An 18,102-nucleotide genomic window follows, 5' to 3' on the forward strand; every position below is an offset into this window, starting at 1 on the left:
TTCCCTGCCTTTCAGTGACAATGAGTTATGTCGTGACAACAGACTGTGGTCCAAATGGAAAATGCCACAACCTGAACTCATTACTACCAGATAGCACTGCAAGCAGTGTGTGCCAGTGAGTCAACCTTCTCGCCAACCTTTGCAGCAAGAAGGACCACATGACTCTGATCGGGCATCTGTGGCAATTTTATTAGTTAAAAGAGCATGATTCAATGAACAGGTTCCACTTTAAGGTGTAAGCTTGTCTTGTAGAAGGTATTCTAGCTGAAGTGATGGTGTCAAATACCACTTGGGGTAGGTCACCCTGGACTTAGCAAAGGGCCCCAGACCCCATACTCCCAGAGCACCCTCACAGGACATGGTCAAATGCCTTCTCCAAATCCACAAAGCACACATGGAATGGTTGAGCAAACTTCCATGAAAACACCAGTACCCTGAAGAGGCTATAGAGCTGTTGTTCCTTGACCAGGACAAAAGCCACATTGTTCCTCCTGAATCTGAGGTTCAACTATCAGATGAATTCTCCTCTCCAGCAACCTAGCATAGACTTTACTAGGGAGGATGAGGAGTGTGTTCCCCCTGTAGTTGGAGCACACCCTCCGGTTCCTCTTCTTAAGTGGAAGACGCAATGGAGGGATTGAGGAGATCCTCTTAAGTATTCCTTCCACTGCCCGACAATGTCCCCTGTTAAAGTCAGCAGATTGCCATCACCACTGTATGCAGTGTTGGTAGGGCACTACTTCCCCTTCCTGAGGTGCCCATTCAAGACCCGAGTTTTTGCCTCCATGACCACCCGGGCTGCAGTCCACTCTGCCGACTGGAAACTATCAGCTGCCTCAGAAATCCCACAAGCTTTTGATTAAACTTTTTTTAATTTGTTATATGTCCAAGGTCTGTTAGCAGCCCAGATATTTATTTCATCTTTGTTTTTGCGACACCAAGGACTAAGGAAGAGTCAAAGGCATTTTTTCTTTGATGGACCTGTAACATTTCCCAGATGGCAGTAGTTCATCAAGGATGAAATGATTCGTTCAGAAATGTATGTAATTTCTGCCATTTCCAGCCATTTTCATCATCATGTATGATGAAATGAGAATCTTTTGAATTTGTGTATGCCTGATCTCTTAAAAGTAGGAAAATAGAGACCCCTAGAAGACACTTTGCCTTCCTACAATTAAATATTAATATTTTTTTTTTTTCAAAAATAAAGACAATTATTTTTTTACTGTTTACAGCCTTTTAGAGGAATCAAGTGAACCTCATTTTATTTGTGTTTATCAAAAACGTAATGGGGAAAATCTAATATATATTAAGTATTCCACTCTTTTGTTAAAATGTGGTCTATTCTCCTGTAGAATTAATTAATTTACTTCAAAATATCTGATTATGGCAGTTTTAAATTCAGGCATGCAAAAATCTGAAAAAAAAAAAAAAATCCCAAAAATGATGCAGAGCTGAAGGGGTTAACTGCAAATTTGCCACAATCAGCAACTTGATTATTACAAAACTTGTAACACATTATCAAAAGATTAAATATATCTCAATTTAGGTTACTGCTACTTTAGTAATAAGTGAAAAAATATTTTTTTATATAAATGAGGAAAAATATGTATTAACAAATAATGAATTGTGATAACTAACTTTGTTAACAATTAACTAATTTATCACTGGGGGAACATATTCAGAGATCTCGATTAGCAAAATACTAAATATATCTAGCCCACATACCTCTTTCCCACAACATTTTTCCAGCATCCTCCTCCACCCCAACTCCTCGCTCCTAAAATTTGATGAAAACTTGGGAGTTGAAGGATTTCTCTGGGTTCAGCACTGAATTCTTGGAGATCTACCTTTGTACACCTTGCCAAGACTTAAGAAGATCAACCGTGGTTGGTACACTTATTATAGTTTATCCCTGGTATTTGTAGTAAAACTGTTTATACAAATGGCAGTCAATACATCGTGGTTGTTAAAACCATCCTCCTGTCCAGACCTGCCTTTACAAGGAAACTGTATGCCTTGCAATGAAGGTTTTTCAGCAGCTCGAACCAGTTAATTGCCCAGTTGGTACATTGACCCACCCCAGCCTAAAGGACTACCTGCCAAATATTGCAGCCTACTACGCCTCTCGTGGCCTTGCAATGGGCAGACACCCCCTAGTTACACGTTTTCTCCATGGTGTGTGAATCAATCAATCAATCAATCAATCAATCAATCATTTTTATTTATATAGCGCTTTTAACAACACAGGTTGCATCAAAGCACTGTACAGTATAAGGCGGAAGAATATAATGACAGGGATGTATAATGACGAGAGTGAACAATGTTATTAAATGCAGAGACGGTCTCTGTAATCAATTCAACAATAATCACTAGAAGTTAAGTGTCCCCAACAAAGCAAGCCAGAGGTGACAGCGGCAAGGAAACAAAACCCCATCCATACAGAATGGAGAAAAAAAAAACCTTGGGAGAAACAAGACTCAGTTGGGGCCATTTCTCCTCTGACCGGACGCCCAGCACTTAACTTTCAGTGTGTGTGTCTGTGTGTGTGCGCATCAGGATCTGGTGATTGGCCCAGGGGGCGCATCTAGGTGTTCTGGTCTCTGATGAACATAATCTCTGGGTGCTGATCCACCATCTAATCTGGATACGAACTGTGAAAACAGATTGAGAAAGAGACAGGACTAATATTAGCGTAGATGCCATTCTTTTTACGATGTCACAAGTACATCGTATTGTAGGAGTAGTGTTCCCGGTTCCAGCTGATGTAATTAATGCAGCCTAAAAATCCTTTAACGGATTTGAATAATAAAAAGTGTGTTGGTGTGTTATGTGTAGGCCAAGCTAAAAAGATGCATCTTTAATCTAGATTTAAACTGGCAGAGTGTGTCTGCTTCCCGAACAGAGTTAGGGAGATTGTTCCAGATTTTATGTGTTAGATAGGAAAAGGATCTGCCGCCCACAGTTGATTTTGATATTCTAGGTATTATCAAATGGCCAGAGTTTTGGGAACGCAGCGGACGGGCAGGACTATAATGTGATAAGAGCTCGCTCAAGTATTGAGGAGCTAAACCATTCAGGGCTTTATAGGTAATTAATAAGATTTTAAAATCTATCCGATGTTTGATAGGGAGCCAGTGCAGTGTTGACAGAACAGGGCTAATGTGATCATACTTCCTAGTTCAGGATGCTCAAATTGCTTTTTTATTTATATAGTGCTTTTAACAATATAGATTGTATCAAAGCACTGAACAGTATCAAATTTGAATTAAACTCCACTCTCCTTGGTGGCCAGGGCCTTTTTCTCTCGTTCTAGCTGTACTCTTCCACAATAGGCAGGTATTTGTAAGTCTGGTAGTGTGGGCCTATTGTTCCCATAGTGTTTCCCGATGCAGCTTGAGTTCCTGAAAGAGAACACCTCCAGGTTTCGTATGTAACCCTAGTTCCCTTAAGGGAACAATACGTTGCATCTCAGTGTCGCACTACTGGAATCCCTGCGAGCTCTTGCTTCATTCCTAGAAGCTGGCCGGTTCCACCACACATGCTTTTATGCTTCCTGGTCTCTGCGTTACCCATCCATTGGACTGATTACACATGTGATTCAGAAAATGGTCATGATGAAGCATCTTGTTTTCTCCGAGAACTAGGGTTACATAGTGACGTAACCCAGAGACGTTTCTGCCCTTCGCCCACTTAAAGACTGATCCCTAAGGTTTGGATCTCTCACTCCTTAGGATTAATTTCAGATTGCCAGCATTCAGTAGAGTTTTGGGGTCTAATAAATCGAAAATTTTTGACATTACTTTACAATTTTGGGTAATTTGTATTTAATGCAATATTCATCACTAAATGTGCAATTCAAAACGTGCAAAGTCAAAATGGAAACTACAACCTAACAACAAATTAACCATCTATGATATACTGAAACTTCATGTCCTCTACCATATGCTGTTAGAATTACAGACAAAATATTGTCCTTTTCTAGAATGACTGCTCGCCCAGAAAGTCCCACATAAAGCATGTCTAAGCAGTAAATAACTCCAAAATTTAATTTTGTTAAAGCAAAAGGTTTGGGTTAACTTGTTAAATTATTTCAAAGTGTGAACTTCAAAATACCATTCTCTGTCCATTTCTTCCAGATGAAAACTTTATTTACACATTGTGTAATGACCCCAAAAAATGTAAAATGTAAAGCCTGCATAGATGTAGAGGTAGCTCTTCTTTCTCCATTGCCTCATAGTACATTTTCAGAAGCAGTGAGATACCTCAAATACATATAATTAAAAAAACTCTGCATTGTTTATCTTTTGTTAAAATATTTTCTTTTTACATATCTCTCTTGAAAGAAGACAGACCTTTCAGTTGGTATGTCATAAAATTAAAATTTAACTAAAAATAACTAGTACATAATGCATTGACTGAATTATCACATGATAGCTAGAATTGTTTTATAGTACTACTATTAAAAATTTCAAGTAGCCATCATAAGACATTGAAATAGCAACAGTGACAAAATACAAAGAAAGAAGATACATATTCACATAATAATAAAAAAAACTATGTCAGGTAGAAATATTATACAGAAACAGATCAAATTTTAAGAGCATGCTTAAGTCAAAAATCTGAATACATGGACTTCCAATTCATGAGAATGAGCTGCCTAGGCAATAAAGTCACCACTGCTACACTATACAGTTTGGGAGACAACTAACAAGAGTGTAGTAATGTTACTGGTTCAGTTGTACAACTAAGGTCAAAATCAGTAAAAATTTAGTTGAATTTAGTTCTGGGCCAACTCAATTCAGTTCAAGCTAGTGTATAGAGAGTATGACTTCCATTAATTGATGAAGAGTGTGTTCAAGGATTGAGTTTTAAACTTTTCCTCAAGTACCAGAAGCATGGGTTAACTTTACAAATAAAGTTCTGTTTCATAAATTATTTAAAGTGACAGCTAGGTAGGGCAAATTTTTCTTGATGTTGAGTAAAAGACTTGAAGTGTTAAAGTTGTTTGATCAGTTATACGTAAGGAGCTTGACAGGTTATACTAACAGTTCAGATTGACTGTGTTAAGAGTCAGAAACCTAAATATGTCTATGGAAGACAAATCATGACATGCTGAAATTCAATCAAGACATAGACATAGTGTCAGAAGAAATCGCCATGTTCTTTCATGAATAATTAAGTAATTATAGTGTATTTATAAAGTATTTATTTATATGAAATTGTATGGTGTAACCTGTAAAGTGGAGAAAATCAAAAATCATAAATGCAATATCATAAATAATTATGAGTCAAGAAAACATCATCAATTTGCAATAATGCTTGATAATATCACATACTGTGATGTTATTACAATTTAGATTTTAAACCCAGAAAATTAAAATAGTGCAAAATAATCACATTTTCTCACAAGCTAAAAATAAAAATCGAAAGAACTCTGTTTACATCTAAGACGTGGTTTGGTGTGTCCTTACTATTTATTTGTTCAGATGTATTTATCCAAACTCTCAAAAGCTTCCTGTTTTGTGTATTTTCTCCATTCATCTGGAATCTCACCCTGTCCCACAAATGTTTTATTGTAGTATTTTTCCAGATCTTTCTGGAACTTGCACACAAACCACTTCCAGTAAGGCAGTTCAGAGAGGTCAGAGGTAATGCTCCACTTTGCATAATCTTCTCCTGCTCTTCTGTATTCTCTCCAGGGGACTTTATCAGGGGAGTCATTGGGATAAAAATATAGATTGCTATTTGCTACTGCTGATGTGCAGATATGAGTAGACAGGTTTTCTGTGTTGAAGTAATGTATTCCACTTAGTCCAATAATACGATGAAAAGAAACACTGTGATCTTCATCATGGTTTTCTATGGTGTTGGTGCAGATGGCTTTACAGAACGGACACTGAACCCAACAGCACTGACAGAGGTGATCAATCAGAAGCTCACTTGGCCTCAACTTGAGGTCCAGTTTTTCATCAAATGCATTAGTTTTGAACTCTCTGCTTATGTCAGACATTATAGTAGGGAGTTCTTTTTTTATCACATCTTCTAGAAGGTTGAAATCATCAACATCTTCATGATTCACTCCACTGAGGTCTTTTACAGAGAATACAACCACATCTGAGAGCTGCTGTGTAAAAAACTTCAACCACAAACCAACATCTCCTGTATTTATTTGAACATATTCAGTAGCTTCATGAGCTGCTTTCATGATCTTCTGCTGCAGGAGTTTAATGTTCTCATTCATCTTGGGTGAAACACTGACACTGAACTTATCAGTGATGTACTGACTGACTTCATCTCTAATGAAAGTCTTAAAGTGATCTTTGGGACTATCAATGTATTTCATGTATTGGTCAAAATCCTCCTCTTCTGCCAGTGTCTTCAAGATGTGTTTTTCAAGATTTGATCTGTTTCATTCAGTGATTCACAGTTTGATCTCATTTCACCTGCCAAATCTCTGGCAGTCTTCTTGTAGACACTTTGCTCAGTGGGCTCTTTAAGTTTCTGACAGATGATCTCACCAAAAATAGCAGCTGATGTTGCACCATGGCAGTATTTCCGAAAAATGCCATAATATTCTTCTCTCTTCCTCTCCAAATAAAGTACTGGGTCATTGGTGTCCCGGAACAGTCTGTGTTGGTCAGTGATTGTCTTGTTTGCTCTCTCACAGATGGAATAAGCCAAATCAATGAAGAATTCATTCTTGAAAACATATTTCACTGGTCCTTCCTGATGCTCTGTAACTCTTGTCTTGATGTAATCTGTGAGTTGTTGAATGCAGCTTATGTTGTAGCCTATTTTTGAAATATTAAAGGACGTGATCATTCTGTTTGTCTGCTGAGCGACATCTGTTACTAACGCTTTTATTTCAGTTTCTTCCTCTGGCAACAAAGCATGTCTGTATGATTCTTTTACTGTTTTTACAGCCTCTCTAATCTCTCTTTTTGTGGACCTTTTGAAAATAACATATTCAGAATAACTCAACACAGTAAAAATATTGTACTTATTTCCTTCTTTCCAGTGGTCCACAGGCAGATGTCCCTGATAGATGTCATTGAGGATCTCTCTTACATCTCTTAATATGTCAGTGTCTTTGCTTGAGGTGTGAGTGTCTCTGATGATCATATTCACACACTGTTGCCAAAACAAATCAAACTCTTCCTTTAGTGTTTCTTCATCTTTGCTTTGTCTTTGAGTTTTAAGGCAAGCTCTTTGCTCTTTTTCATAGAGAGTGTTTTCATGATGTGTCCTCTGGTCATCAATCTTTTCTTAAGGTCTCGTTGTTGAAGAATTTCATTTAATTTCCTCTTTGTTTCTCTCACAATGTTTTCCTGAAGCTCTTTAATTTTGATTTCAAATGATGTCTTCCACTGAATCAGTATATCTTTATCTTTGTCTTTATCAAAGATTTCAGACATTAATATTTTCACATCTTCACTTGTCTCCTTAAGCTCTTTTTGAAGATCATTTTCCTCGACCTCATAAATTGCTTCATTTTCTATTTTGTTGTGTAGTTTGTTCTCAGTTTCAGCATGGCACTGCGAAGCCTCCAGGACCACTTGCTGTATTCGGTCTCAAGTTTCCTGTAGGCTGCAACTTCAAGAGAATTTCTGAAGCTGAAGACAAATCTTTCTTTCAGTAAAGCCTCCCAGAGATCTCTAATACGAACCTTTAAATGTGCCAGCATCATTTCATCTGATTTTGAAGCATGAGACATAATAGTTTTCTTTAGTTCTTGAACATTCTCACAATATGAAGGGTGTGGTGGTGCCATGGGAGGGCTGCCCTCCCAGAGATGAGAAAAATACTTCACATCATTTCGTACATCAAATTTAATGACATCACTGAAATACTCTGCATCACAGACTTCCTCTTCAGCAGCGAGTTTTGTCATCTCATCCAGCGTCTTCTGCAGTCGTCTCCTTCCCTCCATGTTCTTCTCTATAGCTGTGACATCTGAAACATTCTGATGTACAAACATGCAGCTGGGATTCAGTTTGACCTTCTTCATCCTCAGAAAGGCCTGAACAACAATCTGAAGAATGTCCTGCATCTCAGTTGGGTTTTCACCAAAAATGTTGATCAGTGTCAGATTCCCAACACCAACAACAAAAGTGGCCAATTCATTGTCATGATGTCTTGTTGATCTTCCAGCTAGCTCCAGAGCATGAAGACCCTCGGTATCAACAACCAGAATATAGTCAAAGTTCATCTGTGTTCTCATCTCGTCTGAAACTCTGACCAGCTGCATGAAAGCTCCTCTGGTGCATCTGCCAGCACTGACAGCAAACTGGAATCCAAACATGGCATTCAGCATGGTCGATTTCCCAGAGCTCTGGATCCCTAAAACTGACAGCACAAAGACTCTCTGGTCTCCCAGTTTCTGGATGAGTAGATCTAAAACAGCTGAGATCCAGATCACAGGAACATGTGCAGCGTCTCCATCCATCAGCTCCAGTGGAAATCCAGATATCATCATCTCTGCTGCAAGACTCGGGAGAGAAGAGAAGTTAAACTGTAGGTCTTTCTTGTTCTTCTTCAAAGATGAACATGATTCATAGATCTGACCAATCTCCTCATGATGTGCTCCAAACCAAAGGTAGCTGTTTGTAGTTCCTCAGAAATTTTCTCAAGTTTAGTTTGTTCAGCTGTCAATTTCTCAGATTTTTCATTGTTTTCTTTTAGTTTTACAACTGTTGACCACTGTTCATCATATTTTTGATGAAGAGCAGAAATATCCTTAGAGATATATTCATCCAGGAAGATTCCAAGCCATTTAAGAAAATAAATCTTATTCTCAGCATGCAAGTGGATTTCATTAATAAATGACTGCATAAAAATATGTGTGTTAACTGCATGCTGCTGCTCACGTATTTTCCTCAAGTTTGCTTGTTTTCGGCTTTATGTCCATTTCCAACTCTTTTGCTTGAGGTCGATGTAGTTCTTTGTTCTTCTGACTCCACTGATGCCACAGTTTTCCCTGATGAGGCAGAAATGATTCTTTGATTTCTGTCAGATGTTTATTCTCCAGTAAAGATATCATCTGCTGTGCCGCTTCTCTTCCTGTCTTGCAGCCATCATCATCTTCTTCATCAACTCTGAGTATATCTGAATGTTTGGACACATTTTCAAGACTGAAATTTGAGTCTTGTTCTGCATACGAGAGACAACGAACTATAGCTCTCCTGAGTTCTTTAGATACATTTGACTGATTTCTATCTTTCAAACCAATTTTAAATTTCCCGTTTTTTGTCTCAATGACAGAAGATTCATCCTCTGTAAAAAGACAAATAAGTGGCTTCCTGTCCCTGTACAGGTTTTGGATTATTGTAGCATTTTTGTCATTCCTGTCCAATTGTGGTAAAAGAACAACATTGACTGAGCTCGTTTCAGTGAGTATCTGCAGCTGTTTCTCGTGGTCTCCTGCATCACCGTGTAGATTACAGAACGCAACACAGTTAGTGAATTTATCAGTGTTTTTTCCAGAAGGACAGTACCAGGCGATCTCCACCACTCCATCCATCAGGACTCTGGTTCTGCTGCTGCCTGAGCAGTTTCTGTGGAAGAATGTGTTGTGTTTTTCATTGATCAGACTGTTCATCAGCTGAGACTTGGATGAAGACACAGAGCCAAATCTAAAGAAAGACACCATTGGAGTTTGTGCCTTGTAGATTGGTTTAATTTGACTGATGATTTCATTATATGTGTTTCTCATCTTCCAGCTCTTGCTGATTTGTCTAAATGTCCAGAGAGGAAACTCAATCTGTTGTGTGAATAGTTCAGGAACAAGCAGAGGCAGAGCATACTGACATTGGGACAGTTTAGTCACCATCAGCTGCTTCAGGAAACCATCAGCACAATGAAACACAGCCATCTGAACATCCATTGGGTGAACGTGGTCTGACTGACTTGTTGTGTTAGAAAAAGACATTTCTTGGAAAATATCACTCTCATCTTTAGATGAGTCATTGTTTCTTTGTTGTGATTTGCATGCTTCATTAGCCTCGTTAACATTAATGTATCTTGCTCTGTAATCCATCATCAGTAGTTTTTGTATGAAAGTCTGAACCAGCTCCTCCTCAGCACAATATTCATGGGATTGTAATGAATGTGCAGTTAACTGAAAAACATCTGCAGTTCTTAGTTTATTGTTGTGCCTGCCTTTAAGGTAAAGTCTTTGAAATAGATTGTTAATTTTTTCAGTTTCTTTCTGATTTAGGCATTGATCTTGTCTGACGTCTGTTCCAAAGGCCTTCTTTTTTCCCTAAAAAATATAAATAAAATTTGCATTAATCAATGGTTTAAAGAACTAAACAGTAAACTAAAGCTACTCAAATTTCCAGGTTTGTACAGCACTAGTAAACTATAGCACCGTAAACTTCTATTAGGGAACAGTCATAACCTTAGACATTTTACATGCTAAAACATTACCTATTTTATATCTGACTTTGGGATTTTCATTAGTTGTCAGTTATAATCATCAAAATGAAAAGAAATAAACTTTTGAAATATATAAGTCTGTGTGTAATGAATGAATATAATATACACGTTTCACTTTTTGAATGGAATTAGTGAAATAAACTTTTTGATGATATTCTAATTATATGGCCAGCACCTGCAGTTGGCAAGCTACTAGGATCCTTTTTCCATCATACAAATCAGCCCTATAGGAATAATTTATCTATAGGAATCAACTTATCTTCTACTCATGGCACTCACATTTCAAGCATAAACAGCATCATCCCAGAATACTTCGTGCAATACACTACTATGAACTATGCCATCAAACTCATTCACTTAGCAGGAGCTTCGCTCATCATAGCCCATCATCATTCACTTAGGAGCTTTGCTCATCATAGCCCATACCACTGTAGTGGACAGCACATTCCAGGGCCCAGTTTATGGTGAGGCCAGCTCCTTGGCATGGAATTAAAGGTTGAAGGAGTCTAGAGGTAGAGGTAGTGTTCCTAGGGGTTCTAGACTGTCTGAGGCTGTGGAATACTTGGAATAATCTCACTTGTTATCTGCAAGATGGAATTGGGTACCTTTGAATTTTTTGAGAATGCTGAAGGTGAGCTGTGGTTTAGATTCTGATGTTGTCGTTGGCTCTTGGAGACACTCTACGAGAGTGCTAGAGAGGGTTATCGAGAGTTGAGGGCTGGAGGAGAAGCTCACAAGGAGAAAGAGCTTTTCTCCATTTTCCAAGTCTACTATGCGAATAATGATCTAGGTTCATAGATGTTGCTGATGCGAAGGATAAAGCTTGGGAACTGTTTGAGAGTTTCTTGTGAGTGTTTATCTGTATCTCTAATGTTGGATCCATTGTGAATTTTTAGAGAAGGAGACAAACAGTATGGTATGAGGCAGTATATGAAGGTTTTAGGGAAGTTAGGTGACTCCCAAACCTCAAAACAAAAGATGTTCTTATTAGCACTATTGAGGTTTTCAGAATTTTATTCTTTGATTGAATATGATAAGAAAGAATGATACAAGAATGAAACAAATCTTTCATGTTTTCATTTTATGTTCAGACCTGTAAAGCATTTTGACCAGTAAAATATGTACTTCAGGCACTCACCCCATGCTTTACTCCAGTCTCTGATGCTGTAGTGTCTTCCATTGTTTCTTCATGTATTGCAGGTTCTGCTTTAAAAAAAGCAGAAAGGAAATGCTTCAAATGTATTAATTTGTATAATTTTTTAAATGTTTAGAAAACATTTTTTGTACTTCAATGATTATTATTTTAACAGTTGATGTATTAACAGTGATACAACGGAGAATGTTAGACCACACCTACCTGTCACCTCATTTCTTCTCTATAAAACATTGTTAAACTATGTGAATACCATTACTCAACCTGTAATCGACTGTGATTCCCAACATCTGAGTTGGGATGTTCACGTCCAGTTCTGATGTTCACCAATCCTCTGATCTCAGCACATTTGAGTTTGCTAGCCCTAGTTTAGAGCCTCATCACATCATGGCCGTCATGCCAGAGTCTTCAGCCATCATGAAAGGCAGTGCCCAGGTATTCGAGACTGATGTCCATTATCGGCCGACTCACCATTAATATTGATGATGATGAGTCTACCCCAGGGCCTACTTTCTGTGTTGGATTCAGTCCTTGAACTTTCAGCTCATCAACAGCTAACATGTACACGCTCTCGTTGACGGTTTCATCAGTTTCTGCCTGCTGTGGTGATCTTCTGCTCTGGGGTTCTTTGGTCCCATCCAATCTGGCCTTTTAATTGATTACATTTTTTACAAAGCTATGGAAGCTTGTGTCTTGTGCTTAGTGTTCTGTCATTGAAGATAAACTTTAAACATTAACATAAAAACTTTAAACATAAACATTTTGCACTTTTTGTGTAAAAACATTTTGATGTAAGGTAATTTGATGTGACTAGTCTTTTGTTAAATAAAGATGCTTGAAAATTAAAAAATAATCTGATCTGCTGTGGTGGTCATCTGCTTTGGCATGGTCATCCACTCCACCACCACCCTGTCTGCTCCGCCTTAGTATTCTGGCCAGACTGTCCTCATCAGTCTACATTATACCAACCTGCCTCAGTTCCTTCCCTTGTCCATCTCAGCACCACTATCATCTTGGATTTTTTAGGAGTGTCTATAATCAACTCTTTAGAGTTTTCCAAGTTCCCCATGTTTATTGCCCTAGTTACTCCTATTTGTCATCATAGTACTTAATCGGCTCCTTCCTCTTTGTTAACTTGTTTCCCTGTGTATTCATACCACTCTATGATGAAGCAAGCGCAATTGCTTAATCGAAGTTGTGTGAGTCCATAGCTGCATCCCAATTCCTAGGCTACATCTTGTGAAGGACCCATTGGAAGGCCGACTGTGTCACGATGATGAGACAAAGACCGTCCCAATTCACAATCCACCGGCAAATAAAGGATACATCAAATGGGCACTTCTCAGCCTTCCCTATCCCAGAAATCTCTGTGCGCCAGTGAAGACACTGTGAAGTGGCTGATGAGCACTTATTGTAAGTAAGTATTGTGTTTTTAATTTACTCAGTATTTGTTTATTTTTATTGTAGTGCTGTCACGCTAGATATGTCCACAAATGTTTTAGGCAGACTTGATAATCCAGGTATATGATTTTTGGGGTGTTTTTTTACGCATGTGCTGCTGTCACATTTTCTAACCTTAAGATTGCAGCCCTGTCTTAAAATGTTTTAATTCAAAGTCTTTTCTCTTCTTTTAGTTCTGGAGAAAATGGGGCTGCTGGGAAACCTAAAATTGTTTTGAAAATAAATTGTTCTGCACTAAAAGTACTTTTTAGAACTAATATCAATATCAATCTCAGTACTTCTCACTTGTATGTTTTGGTGTTTGGTGTTTCGCTAAGTAATCAAGTTAGATCCGTTGCTAAGTAATCAATAAAGAGACAGGAGGAGTAATCTGAAGGCCAGTGAAGTGACTGAGTTTTTTGGTTCGCAGGTTGTTTTTTACAACTTTGATTTTTTCTGAGAACCTTTTTATGCTTATACTTAACTGCAGAAATTATGTAGAGGATGTGGTACTGTACAGATATTTTGAACATCCTTTATTCTGCTGCGTATTTTCCTATTTTACTGTATTGCATCTCTAGGCAAAGTTGAAATTGTGTGTAGTAAATTGTTAAGTAAAATAAGGAAAACACTATTAGGTGAAAAGGAGCACTGCAATAAGACTATCTTGAGGCTTACTACTAAGCAATTATAACATTCACAACATGCAAACAAAGTTATTAAAAACAACATGTAGTAAGAAATGCAACAAGAAAGCTGAATGAGCACATTTAGTTTGTAGATACTGCTGTTTTCTTTTGCAATAGTGTTATAGTTGTGTTAGGTTATTCAAAGGCAGAGTACAGTATTTGCATTTTAGTGGTCAAAGGTCTCATCAGTGGTCATGTTTGTTTTTTTTGGTTTTTTTATCCTAATAAGGCTTAAAATTAATGCATTGCCACTAATCTACCTGCAACATGTTTGACTGGCTGATGAAAAAAAAAAAAAAAGGCAGTTTCAGTTTCTGCGTAGTTACTGCACTTTGTCTTTGTAGGGCAGCAGAGCACCCTTGTAAACTGTCCATGTAATTTTTGAGCATTTCAAGCTATCAATATATCGGGTAATCAGTCTCCACACAGTGTCCCTTGCTCGACTGTTCTCCAGGGTAGGAATACCAGAGGAGATCTTGACAGAAGGCACTCAAGTTGTGGCTTCTCATCAAGTTATGGCTTATGGGGCAGCTGATCCAGCGGTTGAGCATCAATGCTTCAGAAAAAGCCTATACCACCCACAGACAGACAGCTTTAAACCCTCAACACCCTTGTATATTGTGGATACGCTGTGGATATATTTGTAACTTTTATTCTCCTGTTTTGTTGTTTCATTGCTACTGTTTTGGTTTATGCTGCTTATTTTGTGTGCACCTGTATATGATTTACTGTGCTTTGTTCATTAGCACTGTTAATAAATGCATGAGAGTGCCATGCAACTGAGCCATCATTTTTCACTACTACTCTCTAATTAAAATAATGAATATAATCACTACAATACAGTGAAGGGCAACCTCAAACAATATCGTGAAACATGAAAAAACTAGCACTTTTGATACATACCATTTTTCAGTTCTTCTTCCTGTTTTATTGCAGTGTTGAAGATCTCTCCAGTGTAGTGCTGCTGTTTATTCTCATCAAACAGGTGATCAATCTTTTTCATCAGTTCTCTCATCTCCGATTGGTTGTTCATAGATTTGTTGCACGTGTGATATCTTCCTCCACATTTCTCTAGAAGCTGCTCCAGAACAGGGTTTCTCTTCATATCATCTTTTAGAGTGTCACACTCCTCTTCTCTCTCATAGGTGAAAAGAATCACGACGAACTGAATAACTTTGTCCCCAAACACTCTCTGCAGCCAATCAAGACCCATTTTATCAGCGTCTGTTAACTGGCCCAGTCGCACAACAAAGATGAAGGCATGAATTTCATTTTCATTTACTAGTCGCCCGATGACATGATTAACAGCGACCGGGTTAAGTTCGTTCTCTCGTGTAAGCCAGTCATGTTGATTACTGAGATGTGACGTTCTGATATCTTCCTCTGTAAAGGAACAATTGTGAGAATTTCTACATTTTTAATATCCGGTTGTTTTTCTCCAAGTAGAATGTTCTCGTGTCCAAACTGGATGGCTGAAGAGTTTCCAGTTGATAAAATGGTTAGATTGGGAATTATGATTTCTAAAAACAACAACAACACCAAAAGTCTGTCGTTAAAGATATCAGAACCCTGCGACATAAGAACAAGTCTTAATCAGCAATGTAAATACTGCATTTGGTTTTTTTTTACCTAGGCTTTTATCGGATGAATCGGAGTCACACTGTTCGAGTGCGCCACAGTCTGTCTCTAAGGAAGTGTCCATGGCATCATCTGGATATAAATCTGTTATTGAATCACTGGAAAGAAAAGTGAATATTAAACAGGTCAAATATTGCACCACACAATATCGTTTGATTAAAGCTAACACGACCAATCTTGTTGCATTTTATCAAAAGTAATCAGTCCTGCGTCCACTTTTTAATAAAGTACAAATGTATAACGGGATTAACTGCACTTTTTTGTAAATAAAGTGGTACAGAAATTACTGATGTCACACACAGTTAGGCTTTACATATAAATTGTGCTTGGTGTAAAAAATGTTGCATTTCTATTAAGTAGACAGTTCCTGATGCGTTACCTAACTCTTCCCACTTTACACATACTTAAATCTACCCATCACCACTATTCTGATTACTCTTGTACTGTTGTTACAAATTGAAAAGGGTTTGTTACCAATGTCCTGTTACACATGTGTACTTGTACACTGTGGTTACATACCACATCTAATTACTATATGAGTACACAGGTATTAGGCACACCTATGTGGTTGGATTATCGTTTCCAGCTTTGCTAATTTTTGGACATTCTTGCTTACAGCTCTGCGCTTTGCTCCCCATTTCTGTACTTTTTACTTCAGCAGATCAGCACAGTACTCAAACGAAACATTTCTGACACAAACGCTAAAATTAAAACCCGACCAAAACACATATTAGACGGGAATCGGAAGCTTTTATAAACACTCTCGATGGTGGTTTTAAGTGAGCAAATGCAGAATATAAATCTTACTTATTGTAGCATAATTTTTCTTATGTAGCATAATGACGAGTCTTTAACTCAGAGTCAAGTTTAAAGGTGTCACGAATGAGGGGTCTGAGGTGTCGGATCCAATTGCAGGCTTTTATTAAACAAAGGCATGGTCAAAGCAGGCAGGCGTCAAATCACGGCAAACAGGAGTATCAGAGACGAGGCAACAACAAAATCCAAATACAGGCAGAGGTCGGGTCAGGCAGCAAACAATCACAGAATCAGAAGACAAAAACCAAGGAATCTATAACTCAGAAAACACTCGGAAACTCGGGAACAACAATCTAACAATAATACAGGCGAACAATGCAACCCGCAGGTGAGGGGCCTACAACAGTATTTATAGTCCACTGACAGGAAGTAGAAGCAGAGGGAGTGATCGCAGATCACCCAGAGGTAAGAGCTCCCTCTGCTGGCTTGGGGACAAAAGGAGTCTGAGTCAAGTCTCGAGTGTTTGGTCAGAAGTCAGAGTTCAGTCCCAAGTCATTTAATGGCTTGCTATTAAAAATCTAATATAGAATACTTATGAACTGAAATATTTACAAAGCTGCTTTGTAGACTACATACAAAATATATAATCTATAACCTGTAAATAAAAGAGGTGATATGACTTTTACTTATCTATTTAATCTATTACCATGTTTTTCTGTAATTAAATTCTATAATAAATTTGACCTACCATAACACAAAGAAATATTTGACACAGATTATAAAAACTCCAAGAGATGTAGCCTCTATATTTTCTTCTAAGCAAAGCTTAGAGAAGAAAGTTTCAAAGTTTAAATTCCATCCTAGCCATCTAAGAACAAATATCCAAATTATAAACAGGCATACATAATTTTTTTAATATTTTCTTGTCACATCTAGTTTGAATCGCTAGTCAGAGTAATCATAGGTTATTGAAAGTAAGAAAAATAATATTTCCAGCATAGATTTTTTTCTGCTGTATTTTAGTGAAAGTAATCTATAATTTTGCCGCTCACCGCGTTTCTGTTGTTGATAAAATAACCCAGTCATCCACAGCTCGTGAACTTGTACATGTCCAGAGAGAAAGCGCATTAACTGAATTAAGGGCTTGAATAAAGCGCGTTTGGCTTTAGATAAAAATACTAGAGGATATAAGTATTAGGCTATAAGTATTTAGGGATAAAAGACTCAAGTTGCTTTTAAAATATTCAGAAGTCTCTATCGTCAAGTCAAGTCTGGAGTCATTTCAGGTCAACTTTGATTGTCACGAATATCGTATATTGCTGTGGTAGTATCCTCTACACCACATACAGCTATGACAAGGCCTGCAAACACTGGTATTCTCCCACCCCTATACAGCTTGAGAAGAGATTTGAAGCTTTAAAGAATGAGGAATCCCCAAATATGAACATGGATCGGATCAGCCAGCAGCTAACGTCATGGTGCTGAATCAACAGTGAATCAGTCAAGTACCTCAAATAAAACAATGCTTAATATACACAGCATTTATCGTTACACAATGTTTATTTTTTTTAAAAAAAGTTGTATCTTTACGTTGTATTGTTGTATTAAGAACTAAAGACCTACCTGATTGTGGAGATCTCTCTCCATCCATTTCCTGATTTCAAAAATAGCAAACGAAAGTTCTCTGGTGACCTTTAACCCTCTGTGTTTGCCGAAGTCACATGATATATGTGATAATGTTTTCTTTTATGATTGTAAACCTTGTAGCATTTGAACACCTGCCTATTTGTTATATTTCGAAAATAACATTTAATATTAAGCTAACAGTGCAGAAAGGCAGAACAGGCCTCTGGGTTCTATAGCAATCATCTGATAACACAAGTGTACTGCTTAATAGTAAGTACAGAGAACAACTCTTGACTTCAGAAACGCACTCAGTGTCCTCAACAATGGACCTTTCTCTAATTGATTCACAGGAAAACCTTT

General features: G+C 37.8%; 1 protein-coding gene across 1 annotated transcript; it reads right to left on the minus strand.

Moving 5' to 3' along the window:
• Positions 1-5,194: 5,194 nt before the first annotated feature.
• On the minus strand, positions 5,195-17,785 carry LOC122331509 (interferon-induced very large GTPase 1-like). The gene is given in 11 exon segments (XM_043228941.1): positions 5,195-6,414; positions 6,417-7,271; positions 7,274-7,531; positions 7,534-8,577; positions 8,580-8,901; positions 8,903-10,264; positions 11,579-11,646; positions 14,626-15,052; positions 15,055-15,242; positions 15,352-15,458; positions 17,740-17,785. Coding segments are annotated over 10 exon segments (5,526 nt in total). The 5' UTR covers positions 15,425-15,458; positions 17,740-17,785; the 3' UTR covers positions 5,195-5,485.
• Between the last annotated feature and the right edge of the window lie 317 nt (positions 17,786-18,102).

Source organism: Puntigrus tetrazona, unplaced genomic scaffold (genome assembly GCF_018831695.1).
Source record: "Puntigrus tetrazona isolate hp1 unplaced genomic scaffold, ASM1883169v1 S000000001, whole genome shotgun sequence".
In the NCBI taxonomy this organism is placed as follows: Eukaryota; Metazoa; Chordata; class Actinopteri; order Cypriniformes; family Cyprinidae; genus Puntigrus; species Puntigrus tetrazona.